The sequence below is a fragment of the Zingiber officinale genome, chromosome 7B (assembly GCF_018446385.1).
Source record: "Zingiber officinale cultivar Zhangliang chromosome 7B, Zo_v1.1, whole genome shotgun sequence".
NCBI lineage: Eukaryota > Viridiplantae > Streptophyta > Magnoliopsida > Zingiberales > Zingiberaceae > Zingiber > Zingiber officinale.
Window position 1 is genome coordinate 80,782,295 of NC_055999.1, and position 26,921 is coordinate 80,809,215.

General features: G+C 40.2%; 1 protein-coding gene across 1 annotated transcript; it reads left to right on the forward strand.

Annotated features, from left to right (window-relative positions):
- The first annotated feature begins 4,162 nt into the window (after window positions 1-4,162).
- LOC122004478 (probable protein phosphatase 2C 49) lies at window positions 4,163-26,921 on the forward strand. Its single transcript, XM_042559359.1, has 2 exons — window positions 4,163-4,472; window positions 26,587-26,921. The coding sequence occupies exons 1-2, from the start codon at window positions 4,163-4,165 to the stop codon at window positions 26,919-26,921; spliced, it is 645 nt and encodes a 214-aa protein (XP_042415293.1).

The following is a 26,921-nucleotide window of genomic DNA, read 5'->3' on the forward strand; positions in this document are numbered from 1 at the left end:
CTACTTAGAGATCAAGAAACATAAAGATTGATAAGAAGATGACACGGTCTATGCCTCATTGATCAATCTAGATATCGAGGATAGAAGGATTGAGTCATACAAGATAATAGCCATGGAAAGGTTAAGTTGGATCTCGACATTCTCGTCACTTGGGTAGCAATGATGCCTTGCTAGATGCCACTCATTGCTTATGTATTTAAATGTTGATTTGGATACATTACCAACGTTACGAGAATCTATTGGATCACACACAAAGAATAAGTCAATGGAGATGGATTCATATGATGAATCATTGGATTAAGTCTAATTCAAATTGGACTCATTGAGTAAGACTCAATTAAATCCAACTATTGGATTGGGTCTAATTCAAATTAGACTCATTGAAACAATTGGATTAATGATTAATGAGTTGGACTCATTATATGATTTCATGAATTATTTGATGATTAATGAGTTGGACTCATTATATGATTTCATGAATTAATTAATGAATAATGAATTGGACTCATTATATGATACCAACTCATTATATGATTTCATGAATTAATTAATAAATAATGAGTTGGACTCATTATATGATTTCATGAAATTTGAATTCTTGAAGAAAGAGGAGTGTACAACTTGAGTGACTCATGCATTGGATGCATTGGATGAAGAGTGAACAATTTGAATTACTCATGCATTGCATGCATTGGATGTATTGAATTCATTGGATGAAGAGTGAACCATTTGAATTGCACATGCATTGGATTCATTGGATGAAGACAAATATTAATGTCAATTAAGACAATTGACATTAAGGCATGAGGCAACTTCATGAATCTATAAAAAGGGGTTTTTTGGATTCATTTTCATGATGAGTTTTTGGTGCTCTAGCTCTTCTTCCTCCTCCTCTCTTCCACTTGGACGAAACCTCCAAGAAAGGTTGCTAGCACAACCTTTTGTTGTTTCATTCTCCACCTTGTGAGTTTGTGAGACAAACGAGACTTGTTTGTGTGGATACCATAAAGGCACGACCACTTGATCACGCTAAGATCCGCATCTAAAGAAACGTTGGAATCGGGATTGCGAAGGGCACGCAACTAAGGTATAATTTTCTCATGTAGATAATTAATACTTAGTATATGGTTTCCTTTTGCATGGATCTATTGGAAAGGAACTAGATGTTTTCCGCTGTGCTTTCGCGTGTTTAGCGCCCTAGTTCCTTACACAAGAAGCTAAAAAGAACAAGCAATTGTAATATAACACTTGTGCGCTCTTCATTGTTAGTTTAGCTTCTCATTTTGTGCTTTCACTGCTGTAAGAGGCTTCTCCACCTAAAGGAGATACTTAGTGCGTTTACTTCCTTGGATTAACAACCTCCCCTTTGTAACCAAGTAAAAGCTGTGAGCCTTTTCTTTTAGTTTATTTCTTTATTTCAATTTATGCAAGTGTTCTTTTAAAAGTCTGAGAAGGGTATTTATTTTTTTTATTGTGAAGGGCTAAACAACCCCCCTTCTAGCCGACCCAACGATCCCAACAAGTGGTATCAGAGCTAGGGCGTCTCAGAAGGACTAACCGCCGACTGAACCAACGAGATGGCCGAAGTTAACATCTATCCACCAACGTTCGAGGGGGAATTCATGTTTTGGAAGCGACGAATGGAGGTATTTCTTAAAATAGATTTCATTATTTTACTAATAATGAAATATGGTTACGAAGCACCAAAGAATACGAATAGAGAAGAAATTGAAAAACACCTCTGGACTAAAATGTAACATTTGTTAATTTTCTCTTTTCCAAAAGAGCAAAAGAAAAGAAATAAAAATATAGTTATAAATGACCCGGGCTAGGATTTAAACCCAATACTTGAGATTTATTTAAGTAGTCATTAGGTGGTGGCAAAGCATCACATGAGCAATATGAAACAATTCATTATATATAGATGATATGTGAAGAGATGCTCCAACTTTCACTTAGTATAAAAGGGGATGGATGAGATTAAAAACCAAATTTTCATCTCCTCTTTTCCTCTAGCCGAAACTTCTCCTTCCTCCTTTCAAGTTTCGGCCAAGATCAAGAAATCTAGGTCCAAGCTTCTAAGTTCTTCAAATGGAGGATCTAAGAGGAGAGTTTTTGGCAAGGATTGGTACGCAGGTAAAGGGTGGCTTGGAGAATAATGCATGCAAGAGAGAGGATTGTCTTCCCTACACCTTATAGTAGTAAGATCTAGCAAAAAGATGTAAGTATCTCTCACCTGCAGTATGAGTAGCTTCGTTAATTCTTGTTATGATATGTTTTAAGCGTGTTTCATGTTAAAGGAGATAGATGCTATGATATGTAAGATGCCTCTAAAGTTTTGGGATTAAGAGTATGTTTAGATCATCTTGGTTTGCTTCCCATTAAGTTCTGGGACTAAGAAGTATAGTCAAGTGCCTAAAGTGCTTCCCTATAAGTATGGGGGAATTAAGCGCACATAAGGTGTTTGGTTAAATGCCAAGCAAGTGCAAGTACTAGAAATTAATAGTTAAAGAAAAGTATTTTACTTTAGAAAGGCATGTACTGGACACAAGGTCCATGGGTGGGCTCCTAGATCGCCCCTAGGCTCCTAGACCGCCTAGTAGTACCTTAATGGGTTCGGGATTAGCTACCTTGGATCTTATTAAGGATGCACACAAAGTGGTACAATGCCGGGCCTAAACAAGTGATTATTATTTTCACTATTATGTAATATAAAGTTTTTAAACTTCATGATTTGTCTTAGTGGAAGTTTCCTAAGTTGAGAATTTGAGTTATAAAGTGCAGCAGTGATAAACTCAATAATATGTCAAGATTCCTATTTTTATTTCGTTACTAACATGATTTTAAGTTGATGGTTTGCATGATAAACTGGTTTGAAAATACATGTCATGTACATATTTCTGAAGTACGTTTTTAGTGTGAATTACTGTCAAAAGCATGTTTACATTGTTGCATTTTTCCTCAAGCAGTTTAAAAATCATGTCCTCTTTTAATGTATCGTTTTGTGAGTAGATGGTACTTACTAAGCATCCACTTATAGTTTTACATTTCCTTATACTGCAGACAAAAGTAAAGGAAAGCTCGAGTAGGAGGAGGCAACAGGAGCAATGTTTGGTGTGTGTTCAATGGAACCGTGGAAGAAGATCTTGAGATTTGTTATGTTAACCCTTGGTGCTAATGTATTCCCTTATTTCCGCTCTACCTGAAACACTTGTAAGGGTCGTCATGATACATTTACTGTCTGATAGTAATTGGTGTGTCAAAGACTCCTCCTCAAGTAATGGGATAAAATGGTAGGCCAAGGCTGATTACAAAGGGGAGAAAAACCTCTTTTTGGAGCTCGGTGTGACCTCTGCACGGCCTGTGTCACGACCGTGTGGAATCACACATCCTCCTGCTTCCTGCTCTCGTCCAAAGTGACACGGCCGTGTGAAATCACACGGTCGTGCCCCTCTTCCTCTCGGCCAAAGGGACACGGCCATGTGAAGTCACACGGCCGTGCACTCCCTCCTCTCGGCCCAAGTGACACGGCCGTGTGGATTCACACGACCGTGCACTTCTTCACCTCGACCAAGGTGACACGGCCGTGTGAATTCACACGGCTGTGCCTTGCTTCTCCTCGGCCAAGGTGACCCGACCGTGTGGATTCACATAGCCGTGTACCTCCCTCTCTCAGCTAAGGAGACACGACCGTGTGGATTCACACGGTCGTGCGGCTGTGCTTGGCTTTAGGTTGTGTCCTATTCAGTCGAACAAGTTAGAGTTGACCTATGGGCTGAGCAGTACATAACGTGTAAGAATGCCAAAAAAATAGGAAGTACAGATAAGGGTAACGTCTATACCCTGTGTGGTAATGGTAGAGGGTCGGGCGTTACAGTTTGGTATCAGAGCAAGTTCCATCCTTCCGTCACACACATCAAGCATTGATCTTGCAGCTTCCAAGTAAGAAAGTACATTCGCATAACTTTTACACATTTATTTTAGTTATGATTAGTAAGAACTATTGTTAAGATTAAGCATGCTTATACATGAAAGTGCTAATAATTGCTAATGATAGCAAGTAAGAAAGAGAGCATGTTTATACATGACAGTGCTAATAATAGCAAGTAGGAATGAGGATGGGCTGACGCATTGTCTCACTGGTTGGTGGATGAATATGTAGATGGCCAGAGGACGTCCTGCTAGACATCCAAGGGTTAATGAACCTCAACCAGAGATGAATGAGACTGCACCCCAGGCCAACCTTCTAGAAGTAGTAGCTCAACTGCAGAGACAATTGGTGGAGCAACAGCAGATTATTGCCGCCCTGACTACTAACCAGCAAGCTCCTCCTGTAGTCCCACCGGAAGTCAATGTGGTTGCACCTATTACGGCAGAAGTTCCATCAGTTACACCTGTAGCCCCAGCAAAGGCAGTGAGGCAAGAAGCGTACCTCATCCAGTGGCAGAAACTGCAACTAGAAAATTTCTCTGGTACCAATGAACCATGGGATGCTCAGGCATGGTTCAAAACCCTGGAGAGCATAATGGAGCTACTGGACTGGCCGGAGGTAGAAAAGATAAAGTGTGCCTCCATCTGCCTTACTGGAGATGCAAGAATGTGGTGGGAATGAGTCAAGGCAAAACGAAAAGTGGATCAAATGACCTGGTCTAACTTCGAGACTGAGTTCTTCGAAGAGTTCTTCCATATGCGAGTTACGAACAAACACTACAACGAATTCACAGAATTTCGGCAAGGAAGTTTATCAGTTAATGAAGCCGTGAAGAAATTCAATAGGCTGGCTCACCTATGCCCCGAACTGGTCAGCACAAAATGAGAAAGGGTAAGGTTAATTCTCAAGATGTTGAGGCCAGAGATAACTTTGAATGTAGCTGGCGGAATAAATAGACCGCAGACTGCAGAAGAGCTGTTAGTAGTGCCCTGATCACGGAGCATTACTTCAACATCATCAAGCAGCAGAAGCCAGTACAGATTGAGAACAATAGTCAAGGGAGTTCTGGCACTCAGAAAACTCAGGGCCAAGGTTCAATCTAGAAGGGGAGCTCCAAGAGAAAGCAGTGGAGTAATAAGAAGGGAGGATCTGTAAGCAAGCAGCTTAAGTATGCCACGTGTTTCACGTGTGGAAAGATGCACCCTGGAATTTGTCGCAAGAGCACTAGTGGCTGTTATACGTGCGGTTAAGAGGGGCATATAGCCAAGTATTGCTCGACCAAGATCCATCTACGTCCAGCATAACCTGTTCAGTATGGAGACAAGCACGCGCAGTTACACCAGATGCAGGCCACGTTGGAAGGACCTTATGCTAGTCAAGGCAGATTGGAGGCTCCACCGAGTGCTACTAATGCTCGAGTCTTCTCCCTTACCAGAGAGGAGGTAGCAAATGCCTCTACTGTTGTCACAGGTCAGATACACATTTTTAGTCAATATGCAACTGTGCTATTTGATACCGGGGCAACCCATTCATTTGTCTTTATAGTATTTGCTAAAAGAATAGGTATACCCCCGGAGGTCCTAAGCGGATAATTCTTGATGACACTACCCTCGGGAGAGATAATGACGTCTACACACTGGCTACGAGCTGTGCCAGTAAAAATTTCAGACAGAGAACTGTACAGTGATATGATAATGCTGAACATGTTTGATTATGATGTCATTTTTGGGATGAATTTTCTGAGCAAGTATGGTGCTTCCATCTAGTGCTGTAAGCGAAGAGTCCTTTTCCAACCTGAGGTAGAGTCTAAGTTTGAGTTTATTGAAGAATCAAGGAAGAGCCCAGAAATTCTTATCGGCCATAAAAGCTCAGAAAATGTTAGCCGATGGATGTGCCGGGTTTCTAGCTCATGTGGTTAACACTCAGCAAGAAAGAATGCAAAAGCTAGAGGAAGTTAGAGTCGTATGTGACTACCCAGAAGTATTTCCGAATGAGTTGCCAGGCTTAGTTCCGGATAGGGAAATTGAATTTGAGATTGAACTCATCCCTGGTACCCATCCAATCTCAAAGGTACCCTACCGCATGACTCCGGCAGAATTGAAAAAACTTCAGGGATAACTACAGGAGCTTCTTGACAAGGGTTTTATTCGCCTTAGTCACTCACTATGGGGAGCTCCGGTGTTGTTTGTAAAGAAGAAGGACGGGTCCATGTGAATGTGTGTGGACTACCGAGCATTGAACAAAGTAACAATCAAGAATAGGTATCCCCTGTCGAGAATTGACAATCTATTTGATCAGTTAAAGGGAGCCACGGTCTTTTCCAAGATAGATTTGTTGTCTGGATATCATCAAGTAAAAGTGAAAGCGGATGATGTACCAAAGACGACATTTCGAACAAGGTATGAGCACTACGAGTTTGTAGTTATGCCTTTTGGAGTGACGATATGGATCTGATGAACAGAATATTCAAAGCATATCCGGACAAGTTCATAATCTTCTTCATAGAAGACATCCTTATATACTCCAGAACTCAGGAAGAATATGCTAAACATCTGAGGACAGTACTACAGATTCTTCAACAGAGCCAGTTGTACTCAAAGTTCTCCAAGTGCAAGTTCTGGCTCGAGCAAGTATCCTTCTTGGGTCACATTATTTCCAAGGATGGGGTTATGGTAGACCCGACAAAAATAGAAGCTGTGAGTAACTGGAATCGACCCAAGAATGTCAGGGCAATCAGGAGTTTCCTTGGGTTAGCAGGCTACTATATGAAATTTGTAGAGAACTTCTCCAGGATCGCCTCACCACTGACAACACTTACCAGAAAGAATCGAATATTTGAGTGGACAGAGGATTGTGAGAAGAGTCTCGTGTTGGATCGCGACGACCGACTAGAAGGGGGGTTGAATAGCCTAAAAATAAAAAACAAACCCTTCTCGAACTCTTAAACTAACACTTGCATAAATTAGCTAAACAGAAAGTAAATCAGAAAAGACGAGGCACCAGATTTGACTTGGTTATAACCGGGGAGGCTGCTAATCCAAGGAAAATGATCGTACTAAAAACTCCTTCAGGAGGAGAAGCCTCTTACAACGATGAAGTGTAGAAAACAGAAGCTTAACTATAGAGAAAGCGTACAAGTGTAGAAAGAATGAATTTCTTGAGTTGATGAAAAGCTTCTGAACCAAGGCTGTATTTATAGCCTTGGTCGGGGTGCCCCGAAGGGGTTCCATGCGCCCTGGGGGGATAAAACTTTATCCCCCAACGTTCAGATCGCGATTGACGCGTTCTGGTCAAAACGTCAACTCCGGGCGCCCTAGAGGGGTCCAGGAGCCCCCGAGGGGTCCGGGCGCCCCGGACAGTTTCGAGCGCCACGGAGGGAAAAGTCAACCCCGTTGACTTTTTCCAGCTCGGGTCTTCTGCTCCGGCTCCGTTTGCCTCAGACCGAGTCTTCCTCTCGCTTGGATGATCTCTGTCATCCGAAATAGGGCTCACCCAAACCCAACTTCCGGTCTTCTCGAGCAGGCTTTTGCTCCGGCTTCTCGTCCCTCGGAATAACCACGTGCTTCCTTCTCGTCCGCCAGCGTACTCATCCACAATCTTCATCCCTCGGCCGCACCCTGTGCCGACCTTCTCGCTAGCTGCGTCTCTTGCTCCTCGAGCAATCTTCCGCTCCGGCTTCTCGTCCCTCGGAACCACCGCACGCTTCCTTCACGTCTGCCGGTGTACTCTTCCACAGCGTCTCGTCCCTCGGATGCACCGCGTGCCGTCCTTGTCTCTAGCTGCATCTTCCGCTCGACTACCTGTGCTCCTAAGCTCCTGCACACTTAGACACAAGGTTAAAAATACACAGGGCCTAACTTAACTTGATGATCACACCAAAACAACCTTGGGGTTCCAACAATCTCCTCCTTTTTTATGTGAGCAACCAAAGTTAAGCTAGGGTAAAAATAGACATAAAAAAATAAACTATCTAATTTTGCACTATCTAATTTTGCAATAAAGTGCAAAAGATTGAAAATTTAAATTTTGGTCTACCTCCCCCTAGACTTATACTTTTCCTTCTCCCCCTTTGATCACATAAAAAAATGGCGTCCCAAAAAGTCTAAGGTTAAAAAATTTCTAACTTTCTTAAAAAATTCCAAGTTGAATAAGTTCTAAGTTAGAGAATTTGCAAAAAAAATATTTTTGAAAAAATGTTTCTAACTTAAAAAAAAATTTACGAAATAATTTATAATTTTCAGAAGGTTTTTTTTTAACTTAGGCAAAAAAAATATTCTAAGTTAAACAATTTGTAAGTAAAACTTTTTAGGTAAGAAAATTTTCTAAGGAAAAAAAATATTTCTAAGTAAAGCTTTAAGTAAGAGAATTTTAAAAAATTCTGACTTAAAAATTTTTTGAAAATTTTTCTAAGTAAAGATTTTAAGCAGAAATTTCAGAAAAAACTTTTAACTTTTATGTAAAAGTTTTATGAAAAAAATTTCTATGTAAAAAAATTTGATTTTTTTTAAAAAAATATTAAAAAAAACTTTTTAATGTATTATTAAGTTTCCACCTTAATGTTTTTATCAGAAAGTTAATTAAACATTTTATTTCAATATTTTGGCTTCCAGGTTGTGGCGAGGCACTAGACCTTCTTGGTTATTGGAGCAACAACCACTTCCTTAGACAAAGCCTCATAAAGAAATTTTAATGTCTAATTTTCTCGCTGAAAGCTCTAAATCTGATTAATTCAAGTTCAAGTCAGACAGGACTTTGGAACCCAATATAGGTTCCAGCCTACTGGATTGACTAAAAATTTCTTAGGGACATATTTCTTTGAAATATTTCTAATCTGTCCCTTATGATATCGAAAATACCAATTTAAATTCTTGTATTTTCTAAAATATGTTTTATTTGAACATGCATGATTTTTCAAGTTATCTACTTGAATTTTCAGATTTTCATTTTCTGATTTCAATTTTTCATATTCTAATTTTGATTTGTCTAAATCTTCTAGAGGGCAAGATTTAGCTAGTATTACTTTTAAGCTTTTATTTTCTTTTTCTAATTTGCAGCAATCTTTTGTTAATAGTTTAATGAATTTAAATAATTTATTAGGAGGAAGAGATCATACCTGACTTACCTTGTCGATCTCCTTGTCCGTGTCTCCCCATGAAGTGCTGCTTTCTTCCGACGTAGCACCCCCTTCATCGATGCTCATTTCGGAAGAGCTTGAATCGCAATCGTCGTCTTGATGACTCGCCATTAGTGCAAGCCCGGAGAACGCCTCGACTTCCGATTCGGACGACGTATCATCCCACGTCACCTTTAGGGCTTTGCGCTTTTGGACAGACTTCTTACCTTTATCCTTGTCCTTGTTCTTTAGCTTGGGGCAGTTGTCCTTGACGTGCCCTTCTTCATCGTAGTGGTAGCAGCGGATGGTCCTTTTCTTTTTCCCCTGCGGATGGTTAGATTTTCTAGATTTACAAAAAATCTTAAACCGTCTTACCATCATTACCATTTCCTCGTCGTCGAGAGAAGACTCCAACTCAAGTTCGTCTCTCGATGCTTTGAGGGCGATGTTGTGCTTAGGCTCTTTCGTACCTGCACATTTTGACTCATGCACTTCAAATGTCGAAAAGAATTCTTCTAATGTAATTTTCTCTATATCTTTCGAAATGTAAAAGGCATCTACTAGTGACGCCCATTTTGAATTTCTCAGAAAAGGATTTAACGCGTACCTTAGCGAATATCGGTTACTTACCGTCTCTCCGAGATTTGAAAGTCCGGTGATGGTTTCCTTTATCCTTGAGTGCAGATGCATGCGCAACTGTCTCGTCTTCCCTAAGTCACAGGATGGTGAGTTGGTTGCGGAGTAGATCTCGTTTTATGAGCTTTGCTTCGGGCATTCCTTCGTGCAGCTCAAGGAACTTCTCCCAAAGTTCCTTCGCGGAGTTGTAGTTGTCGATCCGGTTGACTTCTTATGGCGGAAGAACAGTTAGTAGATGATACTCAGCTTTGCAGTTTGCCACGTAGTCGACCTGCTCTTTTTTCGTCCAGTGGTGTTTCTCCTTACCTTCTGGTGCTGTAAAACCGAATTCCATAATTAACATTAAATCGAAATAGGTTTTAAAGAATACCTGCATTCGCTTTTTCCAGCTAGCGAATTCCCCTTCAAACTTCGGCGGGTAGATAGTTGATCCAACCATTATCTTTGCTTTGATTGGCGGTTAGTCCTCCTGAAGCGCCTTGGCTCTGATACCACTTGTTGGATCGCGGCGGCCGGCTAGAAGGGGGGTTGAATAGTTTGAAAATAAAAAACAAACCCTTCTCGAACTCTTAAACTAACACTTGCATAAATTAGATAAACAGAAAGTAAATCAGAAAAGATGAGGCACCAGATTTGACTTGGCTACAACCGTGGAGGTTGTTAATTCAAGAAAAATGATCGTACTAAAAACTCCTTCAGGCGGAGAAGCCTCTTACAATGATGAAGCGCAGAAAACAGAAGCTTAACTACAGAGAAAGCGTACAAGTGTAGAAAGAATGAATTGCTTGAGTTGATGAAAAGCTTCTGGACCAAGGCTGTATTTATAGCCTTGGTCGGGTCGCCCCGAAAGGGTTCCGGGCGCCCTTGGCGGGATAAAACTTTATCCCCCAACGTTCAGATCGCGATTGACGCATTCTGATCAAAAAGTCAACTCTGGGCGCCCGGAAGGGTTCCGGGCACCCCGGGTTCCGGGAACCCTGTTGACTTTTTCCAGCCCGGGTCTTCTGCTCCGGCTCCGTTTGCCTCAGACCGAGTCTTCTGCTCGCTTGGGTGATCTCTGCCATCCGGAATAGGGCTCACCCGAACCCAACTTCCAGTCTTCTCGAGTAGGCTTCCGCTCCGGCTTCTCGTCCATCGGAATCACCGCGTGCTTCCTTCTTGTCCGCCAACATACTCATCCGCAGTCTTTATCCCTCGTCCGCACCCCGTGCCGACCTTCTTGCTAGCTGCGTCTCTTACTCCTCGAGCAGTCTTCCACTCCGGCTTCTCATCCCTCAGAACCATCGCACTCTTCCTTCTCGTCCGCCGGTGTACTCTTCCGCAGCGCCTCATCCCTCGGACGCACCGCGTGCCGTTCTTCTCTCTAGCTACATCTTCTGCTCGACTACCTGTGCTCCTAAGCTCCTGCACACTTAGACACAAGGTTAAAAACACACAGGACAACTTAACTTGTTGATCACACCAAAACAACCTTGGGGTTCCAACATCTCGCTGAACTGAAAAGGAGACTGACCAGTGCCCCAATCCTAACTCTCCCAGAGACTAACGAAGGCTTCGATATTTGTAGTGATGCTTCTAAATTGGGACTTGGGGCTGTACTGATGCAGAATGACAAGGTCATCGCTTATGCCTCGAGACAACTCAAGGATTATGAGAAGAACTATCCAACTCATGACCTTGAGTTAGCAGCGGTAGTTTTCGCTCTCAAGATTTTGAGACATTACTTATACGGAGCTCAGTGCAAGATTTACACAGATCACCAGAGTCTGAGGTATTTCTTCACTCAAAAAGACCTGAACATGAGATAGCGGAGATGGCTGGAGCTGGTTAACGACTATGACTGTGAAATCCTCTATCATCCAAGGAAGGCGAACAAAGTGGCAGATGCACTAAGTAGGAAATCTTGTGCCGCTCTATTGTCCTTATCTTCCATGGGCCCCCCTCTAGAAAGAAATAGAAAATTTTGGGCTTGAAATCGTTACTGGACAACTCTCCACTTTGGCATTAGTGTCAACCCTGCTTGACGAGATACAGAAAGGACAAGATGAAGATTCTAATATTCAGAAGATCAAGCAAGGAATACAGGAGGGAGAAAATGGAGAGTTTCGAGTATCAGACGGTGGGATACTATATTATGGTGATCACCTCTGTGTCCCAATCAAGAATAACTACGAAAGAAAATTCTAGATGAAGCCCATGGAGCACCCTACGCAATGCATCCTGGTTCCACCAAGATGTACCAAGATTTAAAGGAGCGCTTCTGGTGGTTTAGAATGAAAAGAGATATTGCAAGATATGTTAGTACCTACCTAACATGCCAGCGGGTTAAAGTAGAACATCAGAGACCGGGCAGAGTTCTGCAGCCTATCCAGATTCCAGAGTGGAAGTGGGAGGATATATCTATGGACTTCATAGTAGGACTACCCAGAACCACGAATGGTTACGATGCTTTCTGGGTAATAGTGGACAGATTGAACAAGTCTACTCATTTTCTAGCTATCAGAATATCCTATTCTATTGAGCAGCTAGCGCAATTGTACGTTAAAGAAGTCATCAAATTGTATGGAGTTCCCAAAACCATAATTTCTGATAAAGATGGTCGCTTCACTTCACACTTCTGGGAGTGTGTTCAGAGAGCTCTTGGCACTAAGCTACAGTTTAGCATAGCATTTCATCCTCAAACGGATGGGCAAACCGAACGAGTAAATCAAGTCCTGGAGGATATGCTACGGGCTTGTGCCTTAGATTTCAAAGGAAGCTGGTGTCGATATCTATTCTTAGCGGAATTCGCATACAATAATAGTTATCAAGCTACTATCGAAATGTCACCCTACGAGGCTCTATATGGGAGGAAATGTAGATCCCCGATCTGCTGGTATGAAAGTGGTGAAAAGAAAGAAATGGGACTCCAGACAAATCTTATCAAGGACACCACCAAAGTCATTCAGAACATTCGCCAGAGGATAGAAACTGCTCAGAGCCGGTAGAAGAGCTATGCAGATGTGCGTCATAGATCGCTGAAATTTGAGGTTGGGGATTCGATGTTCCTCAAAGTAGCACCTATGAATGGAGTGATGCGGTTTGGAAAGAAGGGAAAGTTGAGTCCACGTTATGTGGGGCCATACCTGATCACCAAAAGGGTTGGCAAGGTAACTTATGAGCTAGAACTTCCTCAAGAAATGTCAGCCATTCATAATATATTCCATGTCTCAATGCTGAAGAAGCATGTTCCTGATACAAATCAAGTGATTGAGCCACATACGGTACAAGTTCAAGAGGCCCTCAGTTATGAAAGTCTACCTATTCAGATAATAGATCTAGGAGTTAAGAATCTGAGGAACAAAGAGATACCATTAGTAAAGGTGTTATGGCAAAGTCAACAGTATGAAGAAGCAACATGGGAACACGAGGATGATATGAGACAGAAGTATTCACAACTGTTCTGAGTTCGAGGATGAACTTTTTATAAGGTATGGGGGATTATAACATCCGTTAATTTTCTCTTTTCCAAAAGAGCAAAAAGAAAAGAAATAAAAATATATTTATAAATGACCCGAGCTAGGATTTGAACCCGAGACCTCTTACTTGAGATTTATTTAAGTAGTCATTAGGTGGTGGTAAAGCATCACATGAGCAATATGAAACAATTCATTATATGTAGATGATATGTGAAGAGATGCTCCAACTTTCACTTAGTATAAAAGGGGATGGATGAGATTAAAAACCTAATTTTCATCTCCTCTTCTCCTCTAGCCGAAACTTCTCCTTCCTCCTTTCAAGTTTCGACCAAGATCAAGAAATCTAGGTCCAAGCTTCTATGTTCTTCAAGTGGAGGATCTAAGAGGAGAGTTTTTTGCAAGGATTGGTATGCGGGTAAAGGGTGGCTTGGAGAATAAGGCGTGCAAGAGAGAGGATTATTTTCCCTACACCTTATAGTAGTAAGATCTAGCAAAAAGATGTAAGTATCTCTCACCTACAGTATGAGTAGCTTCTGTAGGACCGTTGGGCCGGCTAGAAGGGTTGGTAAATAACCTGTCAATTATAGACAGACAACCCTTCCTCGAACGATTAAGCTAACACTTGTAAAATGAATTAAGCAGATAAATAAAAGCATAAAAGAAAAGACGAGGCACCAGATGTTTACTTGGTTACAACCGATGTGGTTGTTAATCCAAGGAAGATTAAGCTCAAAAACTCCTTCAGGCGGAGAAGCCTCTTACAGCGTTTAGGCACAGAAAACAGAAGCTTAACTATAACTAAAGCATACAAGTGTTTGGAAATAGAATGATCATGATTGTTTTTAAAATCTTCTGGACCAAGGCTATATTTATAGCCTTGGTCGGGGCGCCTGGAAGGGTTCCGGGCGCCCTGGGGGGGATAAAATTTATCGCCCAACGGTTGGATCGAGTCAAAGCTCGATCCTGTGAAAAAGTCACTTCCGGGCGCCCGAAAGGGTTCCGGGCGCCCCGGATAGCTCCGGGCGCCCCGGACAGTTCCGGTCGCCCCGGAGCAAAAAGTCAACCCAATTGACTTTTGGTCCGTGCTCTCTTCTCCGGTTCAGCTCGCCTCTAGTCCGGGTCTTTCTGCTCCGGCTCCGCTTGCTTGGGTGATCTCTGACATCCGGAATAGGGCTCACCCGAACCCATCTTCCGGTCTTCTCGAGCGTGCTTCCCTCCGGCTTCTCATCCCTCGGAATTGCCGCGTGTCCCTTCTCGTCCACCATCGTACTCATCCGCAGACTTCGTCCCTCAGTCGCACCCCGTGCCGACCTTCGCGCTAGCTGCGTCTCTTGCTCCCCGAGCAATCTTCCGCTCCGGCTTTCGTACCTCGGAACCACCGCGCGCACTTCCTTCTCGTCCGCCGGTGTACTCTTCCGCAGCACCTCGTCCCTCGGACGCACAGCGTGCCGTCCTTCTCGCTAGCTGCGTCTTCCGCTCGAGTACCTGTGCTCCTAAGCTCCTGCACACTTAGACACAAGGTTAAATACAACGCAGGACCTAACTTAACTTGTTGATCACACCAAAACAACCTTGGGGTTCCAACAGCTTCATTAATTCTTGTTATGATATGTTTTAAGCGTGTTGCATGTTAAAGGAGATATATGCTATGATATGTAAGATGCCCTCTAAAGTTTTGGGATTAAGAGCATGTTTAGATCATCTTGGTTTGCTTCCCATTAAGTTCTGGGACTAAGAAGTATAATCAAGTGCCTAAAGTGCTTCCCTATAAGTATGGGGGAATTAAGCACACATAAGGTGTTTGGTTGAATGCCAAGCAAGTGCATGTATAAGAAATTAATAGTTAAAGGAAAGTATTTTACTTTAGAAAGGCATGTACTGGATACAAGGTCCATGGGTGGGCTCCTAGATCGCCCCTAGGCTCCTAGACTGCCTAGTAGTACCTTAATGGGTTTGAGATTAGCTACCTCGAATCTTATTAAGGATGCGGGCAAAGTGGTACAATGTCAGGCCCAAGCAAGTGATTATTATTTTCACTATTATGTAATATAAAGTTTTTAAACTTCATGATTTATCTTAGTGGAAGTTTCCTAAGTTGAGAATTTGAGTTATAAAGTGCAGCAGTGATAAACTCAATAATATGTCAAGATTCCTATTTTTATTTCATTACTAGCATGATTTTAAGTTGATGGTTTGCATGATAAACTGGTTTGAAAATACATGTCATGTACATATTTTCGAAGTACAGTTTTAGTGTGAATTACTATCAAAAGCATGTTTACATTGTTGCATTTTTCCTCAAGCAGTTTAAAAAGCATGTCCTCTTTTAATGTATCATTTTGTGAGTAGATGGTACTTACTAAGCATCCACTTATAGTTTTACATTTCCTTATACTGCAGATAAAGGTAAAGGAAAGATCAAGTAGGAGGAGGCAGCAGGAGCAGTGTTTGGTGTGTGTGCAATGGAACCGTGGAAGAAGATCTTGGGATTTGTTATGTTAAACCTTGGTGCTAATGTATTCCCTTATTTCCGCTCTACCTGAAACACTTGTAAGGGTCGTCATGATACATTTACCATTTGATAGTAATTGGTGTGTCAAAGACTCCTCCTCAAGTAATGGGATAAAATGGTAGGCCAAGGCTGATTACAATGGGGAGAAAAACCTCTTTTTGGAGCTCGAAGAGACCTCTGTATGACCCGTGTCATGGTCGTGTGGAATCACATGGCCTCTTGCTTCATGCTCTCGGCTAAGGTGACACAATCGTGTGAAATTACACGGTCGTGCCCCTCTTCCTCTCGGCCAAAGTGACATGACTGTGTGAAGTCACACGGGCATGCCCTCCCTCCTCTCAGCCCAAGTGACATGGCCGTGTGGATTCACACGGCCGTGCACTTCTTCACCTCTGCCAAGGTGACACGGTCGTGTGAATTCACACGACCATGCCTTGCTTCTCCTCGGCTAAGGTGACCCGGCCATGTGGATTCACACGACCATGTACCTCCCTCTCTCGGCCAAGGAGACACGACCGTGTGGATTCACACGACTGTGCGGCTGTGCTTGGCTTTAGGTCGTGTCCTATTCAGTCGAACAAGTTAGAGTTGACCTATGGGCTGAGCAGTACATAACGTGTAAGAATGCCAAAAAAATCAGGAAGTACATATAAGGGTAACGTCTATACCCTGTGTGGTAATGGTAGAGGGTCGGGTGTTACATAAAATGTAGCGCGACAATTTCATGTCAAACGGTAAGGCTGAATATCATCTCATAAGTGTACTACCGGTGGAGGATCTCGACAGAATCGACAACTACCACAGTGCAAAAGAACTCTGGGAAAGGTTCTTGAAGCTCCACGAAGAGCTGATTGAAGCTGAATCCGACTCTTTGATGGACATCGAGTCGTCGTCAGAAGAATCCGAGACCGAAGAAATTACTGGGACAACCCTTATAGCCGAATTCCTTCCCGAGGACACAGAAAGCTCATCCCAGATATGCATCGATGAAGGGGGAGAGTCTTCAGAGGAAAGCAGCTCTACAGGGGGAGGATCAGGAATCAACAAGGTAAGTCAGGTACGATCTCTACCACCTGACCAAATGTTTAAATTTGTTAAATTATTAATTAAAGATGGTTGCATGCTAAAAAAGAAAATAAAGAGTTGAAATTAATTCTAGATAAATCTTGTCTGTTAGAAGATTTTAAAAAATTAGAATTAGAAAATGATAATTTGAAAATACATGCAGATATTTCAAAAAATCATGCATGCTCAAATAATCAACATATTAGAAAATTTTATGGATTAAATTGGTATCTTAGATACCATAAGGGACAAATTAGAAACATTTCAAAGAAATATGTCTCGAAGAAATTTCTAATTAATCTAGTTGGCTGAAACCTATATTGGGGTCCAAAGTCTTGTTTTACTTGAACTTTAATTTAGACTTAGCGCTTTTAGCGAGAAAATTAAACGTTTAATTTCCTTATAAGGCTTTTTCTAGAAGTGGTTGATGATCCAATAACCAAGAAGACCTAGTACCTCGCCACAGCCTGGAAGCCAAATATTGAAATAAGATGTTTAATTGACTGACTAATAAAGCATTAAATTGAAATTAGATAATGCTTTAAAAAAAAGTCTTTTCAAACATTTTTTTTTGGAAATTACCCAAATTTTTTTTGCAAAGTTCTCTAAGCTTAAAAATTTATTTTGCAAATTTTTTAACTTAGAATTTTTTTTTCTGCTTAAATATTAAAAACTTTTCAAAGTTTAAAGTTTCTAAAATTATTGCAAATTCTTTTTGGTGATATAAAAAATAATTTTCAAAATTTTCAAAGTTATTACCCTTAGAGTTGTTGTGATACCCCACTTTTTATATGATCAAAGGGGGAGAAGGAAAATATTAAGTCTAGGGGGAGGTAAATCAAATTTTTGCAAATTTTTGCACTTTCATGCAAAATTTATTACTCTTGATTTATGTTTATTTAACCTAGCTTAACTTGGGTTGCTCACATCAAAAAGAGAGAGATTGTTGGAATCCCAGGTTGTTTTGATGTGATCAAACAAGTTAAGTTAGGTCCTGTGGTGTTTGACCCTGTGTCTAAGTGTGCAAGAACTTAGGAGTACAGGAAGTTGAGCAGAAGACGCAACTAGCGAGAAGGACGACATGGGAGAGAGAGCCGACAGGCTCGGTGCGTTTAAGGGATGAGGTGCTGCAGAAGAGTACATCGACAGACGAGAAGGGAGCGTGCGGTGTTTCCGAGGGACGAGAAGCCGGAGCGGAAGATTACTAGAGGAGCAAGAGATAAAACTAGTAAGAAGGTCAACACTAGAGAGAGCCGACGGGCTCGGTGTGTCCGAGGGACAAAGAGCTGCGGATGAGTATGTTGGCGGATGAGAAGGAAGCACACAACGATTCCGAGGGACGAGAAGCCGGAACGGAAGCCTGCTCGAGAAGATCGAAAGTTGGGTTCGAGTGAGCCCTATTCCAGATGGCCTAGATCACCCAAGCAAGCGGAGCTGGAGCGGAAGACCCGGACCGAGGCAAGCTGAACTAGAGCAGAGAGCCTGGACTGAAAAAGTCAACGAGCTTAACTTTAAGGGTCCGGGCGCCCGGAACCCTTCCGGGCGCTTGGAACTGAGTTTCTATCCACTCGACGTGGTTGTTGACCGTTGCGTCAGGGATAAGATTTTATCCTCTCTAGGCGCCTGGAACCCTTCCATGCGCCCCGACCAAGGCTATAAATATCGCCTTGGTCCAAGAAGCTAAAAAGAACAAGAAATTATAATACAACACTTGTGCGCTCTTCATTGTTAGTTTAGCTTATCATTTTGTGCTTTCACTGCCGTAAGAGGCTTCTCTGCCTAAAGGAGATACTTAGTGTGTTTATTTCCTTGGATTAACAACCTCCCCGGTTGTAACCAAGTAAAATCTGTGAGCCTCTTCTTTTAGTTTATTTCTTTATTTCAATTTATACAAGTGTTCTTTTAAAAGTCCAAGAAGGGTATTTGTTTTTTTTTATTGTGCAGGGCTATTCAAACCCCCTTCTAGCCAGCCCAACGATCCCAACAATAACTACTATAGTACACACCATATATGTGTGTACACTATAGAATATGAATATCTAAAGATGAGACTATATAGATGATAAATAGATCATCTCTAAGATCAAGCATGTAAGTATCAATCTTAGCTAAAAAATATGATTAGAGTCAAGATAAATTAATCTACTCCATAAAATATCTCCATGCACTAAGGTCAATGAACTACAGAGGTCAAGGAAGAAATATCTTCCTCAAATTAGATCGTCTTGAACTATCTCCGTGTGGGAATGCTTGTCTCAAATCAGTATCCCGCAACACAAAATACATATTATAGCTAAGTTCTACCATAAACCAATTAGCTAAACCTAATCCTAATATGATTAAGAAACCATGTTTTAATTCTATTTAATGATCCAACACTTCCTTCACAGTTAATCTCCTTATGAATTAATCAACCAATGAATATGTTAATCTATCTAATCACATAATTCATTAACCTACTAAATCAATTAGCTAGGTTACTTTAACCTAAATAAAAACAATACCTCAATTTCAATTAACTCCAATTGTTACCTCTTCTCTTCTTTTCCTCCTACTTCTACGACGGTAACCCACAACAGGGAAGGCAGTGACGGTCGAACATGGAAGTGTTGGCTCTGGAGGTGATGACTAGATGATCTCCTCAGGTGGGGAATGAAAGGCAGTATCTGCTACCTTTCCTACAAAAACCAAATGTTCTCTGGCGGTTTCTTACTCATAGCCGAAGAGGGTTAGTGATGAAGAGGCGGCTATGGCTCGAAACTAAGGCACGGGGGGACGTTAGTGTTGGAATATATACTAAAAGCCTAGCTTTTTGTATAAATATTTATTTAGAAATAATAATCACATTGGTCAAATGTCTACATTTATGCTAAGTGTAGTTGTCCATTTAATTTATATTGTAGATAACATGGTGTGAGGAGATACACAGAAGATCATGTTATCAGATCCTTATAAATTATAAATAGTAGCTCACAACCAAGATGAAATGGAAAAACCATTGGAGTGGTTGTAGTGTAATTTGGTATTAGTTTATTTAGACTATAACATTACACTAGTACACTATGAGTGTATTGAGCAGGACCATTTGAGGTTGTTCTTTTTATACTGACTGCATAAAAGAACAGAACTTCAGTTATTATGGAAGTGTGTACTCTTAATCCTGATATAACAACAAATATATATACTTAGTATTTATTTCTTTAACTTATCAATGAGTGAGATTCAAAAGGCCTGATAGGTTGGGAAATAATATTATTTATATGGTGTGTTGTTGGTTATAGAAGGAAATTGTGTCCTAGTAATCTAGGTTGATAATGTCCCCAAGAGGAGCTCATAAGGATTGTCATGTAAACCCTGCAGGTGGACTTAGTCTGACATGACGATAAGGTTGAGTGGTATTACTCTTGGAGCTAGATATTAATTAAGTGAGTTGTCAGTAACTCATTTAATTAGTGGACATTCGATATCTTAAACACAGAGAGATTAACACACTCATGATAAGAAGGAGCCCATATAATAATATGGGATTGGTGCGGTAGTTCAATAATAACTCTTTAGCGGAATGAGATATTATTAATGAACTCGAGTTGGGTGTTCGGGGCGAATACGGGAAGCTCAAGTTCATTGGGAGACCAAAACCAATTCCTCCTCTCGGTCCTTGTCGTAGCCTCTTAATTATAAAGTATTATATCCACCTAAAGCCCACCTTCTTATCCATCCTTAGGTGGCTAGCCAAGCTAAGCTTGGAGCCCAAGCAAGGGCTGGCCAAACCAAGCCTTGGATGGGATTAAGATGTGGCTGGCCTAGCTTGGAGCCCAAGCTTAGGTGGCCGATCACATAAAAAATAAAAGGGAGTTTATTTTAAAATCATTCCTTATGTGAAAGTCATGATTTTAAAAAAGAGTTTAAAAATTAAATCTTTCCTTTTATAGTTTCTACAAAGGATTAAGAGAAAGGTTTGATATCTTTCCTTATTTGTAGATAAAAGGAAGATTTTAATTTTTGGAGAAAACTTTCCTTAATTGTAGTCATCCACATGTTTTAAAAGAGAGATTTTAATTTATAAAATTTTCCTTTTATAACCAACCATGAAGGGATTTAAAGGAAGAAATTTTTTAATTAAAATTTCTTACCGGAAACAAATAAAGAAGTTTTATTTTCATGTTTAAAACTTTCCTTGTTTGGAATTAAAGGGGTGGCCAGCCATGACAAAAGAAAAAGGAAGTTTTAATTTTTTGTTTTAAAACTTTCCTTTTTAATCATTGGCAAGGAATATAAGGAAGTTTTAATTATGTTTAAAACTTTCCTTATTTGCCAAGACCAAAGAATATAAAAGAGAGGGTAGAGGTGCCTCAACTTACAACACATCTATTATTCCTCTCCTCTCTTTTCCTTAGTGGTGGCCGACCCTCTCTCATCCTCTTCTCTTCTTCCTTGGAGGCCGGCGACATCACATCTCTTGGAGCTTTTGGTGGCCGAATCTTGCTTGAGGAAGAAGGAGAGAAAGGAGATTTTGTTTCCTAACATCCCTTGGAGCTTGGTGGTGGTGGCCGACCCTCTCCTCTCTTCTTTCTCTCATCTCCTTTTGTTGAGGCCGACCTCAATTGGAGGTCTTGTTTCATCTTGGTGGTCGGTTGCTTTTGGAGAAGAAGAAGATAAAGGAAGCTTCCCTTGAAGAATAGTTGGTGGCCGAAATTTGCACGGAGAAGAAGAAGGATTGGGTGGATTCTCATCTCGGTATATCGTCACCCACACTACGTCTGAGATAAGAAGAGGAATACGACAGAAGATCAAGAGGTCTATAAGATATAAAAGGTATAACTAGTTATTAGTTTCCGTATCATAACTAGTTCATTCTTTTATTTAGATTTTGAAATACCAAACACAAGAGGCTTACAGTTTTTACGTTATCGTTTTTCGATTTCATGTTCGATACTGTGCTTCTATTAAGGTCTTTGTAGTTAAACCTAATTTACTGTAAGAAGTTAAATATCCGATTTCTTTGAAAGGCTTTGTCGAGGCATTGGTGGATGATCTCATACCCAAGAAGGCCTAGTGTCTCGCCATATTTGACCTGGGAGCCGATCCTTGAAATAGATATTTGATAACTTTTGTAATATGATTTAACTTAAGAAGAACACTTCGGTTAAACTTGGATTAATAATGTTAAGTTCCGTTTGCGATCCAAGTTTAACTCCTGAAGATTGAACTTAATTAATAATGTTAAGTTCCATTTGCGATTCAAGTTTAACTTCAGTAGAGCACAAGGGTAGCTAGGAAAGTTCTATGCTTGTACAAAATTTTTGTACAGGGGAACTAGAGCGGTCTTCAGGTATAGCAACCAACAATTAGCATTTAACTTTTTGGTATATAATCTTCAACAAAGTAGAGGAAAGGGAGAGGTAAGGAGGCAACATCTTGCTTGTGGTCGAAGAGGAGCCGATAACAACAAGTCGAGGAAAGAAGGATCGCGAGAGGGAGATGGTGAGAGAAGGGTGGTGGCTCACGATGAGGGTCGAGGGAAGAAGAAGTGGGCGGCGACTGTGGTGTAAGAGAAAGGAATTGGGCGATTAGAACTTAGGTTAGGTATTTATAACTTAGGTTAATGAATTAAAATCTTATGTTAATTAAATCAATATTCAACTCCCACTTAATAGATATTCTAAATAGGCTTTCTTTAAGCCTAATATATTCATCCTCTTAAATATGTTATACAAACTCAGTTTAAATCATGAAAAATTTCTAAAAAAATTCAAAAAATTCTACAAGTTAATTTCTTAATTAACACTTATTATTTATTTGTTATATCTTACATGAACCTTTCTTACATAAAAGATGTGCGGATGACATCTTTAGAAGGTGTGTCCATATGAGGAGATTCATCATATATATTCTTCATCATTGTCATTCTTCAGCTTATGGTGGACATCCAAGGGATATGAAAAATGCAGCAAAAGTTTTGCAAACCAGATTCTATTGACCTCACATATTCAAGGATGTTAGAAATTTTGTGATGACATGTGATCGCTGCCAAAAGATAGGGAACATCACCAAGAGACATGAGATGCCACAAAATGCTATTTTGGAAGTAGAACTTTTTGACGTCTGGGGTGTGAATTTTATGGGACATTTTATCACATCCTAGGTGAACAAATACATTGTGGTAGCCATCAATTATGTTTCCAAATAGATTGAGGTTGTTGCATCTCCATCATGTGATGCTAAGAATGAATAATTTATTCAAAAAAATCATCTTCCCCAGATTTGGAATTTCATGGGTAGTGATTATTGATGGGGGATCTCATTTCATTGAAAAATATTTCAAGAAGTTGTTGAAGAAATATGGAGTGGGACAGAAGATAGTTACCCTATAGCATCCCTAAATAAGTAGGTAAGTAGAAATACCCAATATAGAGATTAAAAGTATTATGGAGAAGACAGTTTTAACATCTTGAAAAGATTGATCCCTTAAATTGGATGACACATTGTGGGCATATCGGACAACCTATAAAACCCCTATAGGAATGGCTCTATTTCTGCTAGCTTAGGGGAAGCCCTGTCACCTTCTAGTGGAATTGAAGCATAGCGCTTATTGGCACTATAACAAAAATGACTTTTTCATAGCTCACAAATTCACTTTTCGTAGTGCTTATTACATGCTACACAATTAAACGATGTTGAAAGTCGTAGATATACGTAGCATGCATTGCATACTGCAAATATTATTATCCGCAGCGTGCAACGCATGCCGCAGAAAATAACATCCACAGCGTGCTTTGCGTGTTGCAGATATTATTTTCCACGGTGTGCGTTATGCACTATATATGGAATGTGTTTTCTGTAGCATACAAATGCATGCTGTTAATATTCTAATCTGCAGCGTGCAAAGGTACTGATGTTCTTATCTATATTAAAAAAACCAATTTCATTGACAAAAATAATAAACCAAAATTTTACAATAAATTTAGTGCAAATCTAATCCATAGAAAATTAATAAAAATCATTGTTTTTCATTATACCAAAATTATGTCTGAAGATCTAAAACAAGATTCGAAATCTCTAACAAACTAGCTATTACATAACAATGATTAAACTTCTAATCTACACAGATCAATAGAATATGTATCAATCACACAATATTATAAATTTAGATAACCATGTAACTATGCTTCGTATTGCATCATCGAGAAACTGCATTTCATTATTTGGTCGAATTAGGTTCATCTTTTCCACCAAAATTTTATCAACCCAAAATTTCAACATGATCCACCAAGAATAACGTGATGTACTTTTGTGTTTGGATCTGTGGATGCAATTCGACTTCTGCAAAGAATTAATTCATCAACAGACTAATGAAGTAGGATGGCGACAAATGTGGAGAAGGTGATGCCTATATAAATTGGGTTTAGGCTAATCAATTGTTAGTGTTTTGTTTATATATTGACCCTATCTGAATCAATTGCTACTGTAGTAATCGATTAAAATACCTATAGTAACCATCAACAGTAGTTTTAATAGATTGTTACAGTTTAATAATTGATTAAAATATCTTTTTGTGCTCCTAATCAGTATCCTTAATCAATTGCTATAGAGGCAATCAATTAAATAACTTTATGTGATGATAAATAATAATTTAAATTGATTATTACAGTGTAGTAATCGATTAAAACTCATTCTGTGCTTTTGATCAGTATCCTTACTCAATTGCTATAGAAGCAATGATTAACAAACCAGGTATTTTAATCGATTGTTACAGTATAACAATTGATTAAAATACCTTCTGTGAACTTGAACAATTAATTGATTGCTATAGTGTAGCAATTAATTAAAATACCTTATGTGACAATGAATATTCTTTCAAATTGATTGATACGATATTGTTCATATCAGTCAATTTTGAAAAAAATTGATTGATGGACCAAACGACATCAAATTGACATGAGACGAGGTTCTATGTGCTGGGGCTGGTGTGTTGAATGTATTCATGCCCTCAAACATCATTGTGATACACCATATCAAGAGTAGTAATTTTTTAAACATGATTTAGGCATGAGAAAATGATGTCAGAAGCTTAATATAATGATATGCAATGATGATCACTCATCCACACCATATTTGAGATATTAATCTTCTCTATTTCTTACGATATGAAATTTTTTATTTTAGAGTTGTTCAGATTCATCAGTCGATTTTGATCAAAATAACTGATGAACAAAATGACATCAAATTGACATGGTACTAGGTCCTTTATGCTTGGGCTGATGTCTTGAATGTATCCATGTTCTCAAACATCATTACGATACACTATATCGAGAGCACCAATTTTTTAAACACTATACGAGCACGAGAAATGATATCGGAAGCTCAATATAAATGAATCGACGATGATGATCACTCATCCACACCATATTTTAGATCTTGATCTCCTCTCTTTCTTACGATATGAGATTTTTTATTTTTAGAGTTGATAAGGTTCATCAGCCAATTTTGACGAAAATTGACTAATGTACCAAACGACATCAAATTAACATGGGACTAGGTTCTTTGTGCTTAGGCTAGTGTCCTGAATGTATCTATGCCCTCAAACATCATTGCGATACACCATATCAAGAGCAATGATTTTTTTAAACATGATTTGGGCACGAGAAATAATGTTGGAAGATGAATATAAATAAATCGACGATAATCACTTATCTATACCATATTTGAGATCCTTGATCAGTTAATCTTCCTTCTTTCTTATGATATGAAATTTCCAATTCTTAGAGTTGTTAAGGTCTATCAATCAATTTTGATCAAAATCGGTTGATGGACCAAACGATATCGGATTGACATGGGACTAGATTCTATGCGCTCGAACTGATGCCCCAAATGTATCCATACCCTGAAACATCATTATGATATACCATATCGAAAGTACACTACAACAAATATAACTTTCTGCAACACATCATCAGTGGCACACAGTTAGAGAGTCGTTAATAATAGTTTTTACAGCGCACCAATTATGTGCTCTGCGGATAGTATAATGTTTATACAAATGACGACGTGCAGAAAAAGTATGTTATCAAAAAACTCTTCTACGATGTGCAGAGTGCGCTATTAAAACTTAATACTAACAGCGTATGGAGCGCGCTGTTAATATTATTATACTTATATTTACGATAGCGTGCAAAAAATGTAGGCTATCAATAAATATTATTTGCGGTGTGCAAAAACATATACGCTGTTAATAGTGTTATTATTTTTTTTAAAAAAAATCCCTACCCCTTTACAAGCCTTTAGTTGAATCCTTTCTGCCCAACCCAGATTTCTTTCTCCCCAAACTATTTCTGCCGCCAAACATCTCCTTCCAACCCTAAACTCCCTCCTCGCTGAAAATCTCTGTCCAACCTCTCTCAGGCGAACTCCTCTCCATCGAAGCCTTGTCCGCCGAAGCCCTCTCTACCGAATCCTTCTTTGTCGAATCCCTCTCTGCCGAATCCTTCTCTGCCAAAGCCCTCTTTGTCAAACCGGTCTTTGTCGAATCTCGAAATTTGATCGACGAGGTGCATAAGAAGACCAAAGTCTAGATCTCCCTCATGTCCTCGACATTGATATGTAGGCTCGGGCCTACTCAGAGACTCACACCGCCAAGCCCATATATGCAGATCTCATGCGTTGAATGCCACTGCATGTGAATTTCTAGTTTGAGGTCGCAGCTTCACCTCCCCCGACGCCGTAAATAGGTCTTCCAAATTCCAATGACCACTGCAAACGGGACTCCCCTTCGCGTGTAGTGGCGGAGGCAAGGGGGCGTGGGGTGTGTGAAAGCAACCCTTGCTTCGGGAAATTCCACTGTCGAGACTTGTTGGGAGAGGTGGGTTGTCAGGATATGACTTCTTCGATGCGTACGATGGCCATGGTAGGGGGAGAGTGGCACAACTGTGCCAGGAACATATGCATGTTTTGTTGGTTGAAGAAGTGTTGATCGAGGGGTGGTCTTGTGTAGAGGGGCGGTGGAGGGAGATTATCACAGAAAGCTTCTCAAGGCTAAATGGCGAGGTGGAGGCAACAACGCTTGGAGAGTCGGAGAGGACATTGGGTTCGACGGCTGTGGTGGCCATGGTGGGGACCAAGCTGATCGTGGTGGCCAACTACGATGACTCCAGGGCCATGCTTAGCCGGGACAATGCCGCTTTGCCCTCTCCTTTGACCACAAAGTAA

Coding starts and splice junctions, on each gene's coding strand:
- LOC122004478 (XM_042559359.1), top strand. CDS start 4,163: ATGGCCAGAGGACGTCCTGCTAGACATCCAAGGGTTAATGAACCTCAA. Junction 4,473..26,586: donor GCAACTAGAAAATTTCTCTG/GTACCAATGAAC, acceptor GTGGGTTGTCAG/GATATGACTTCTTCGATGCG.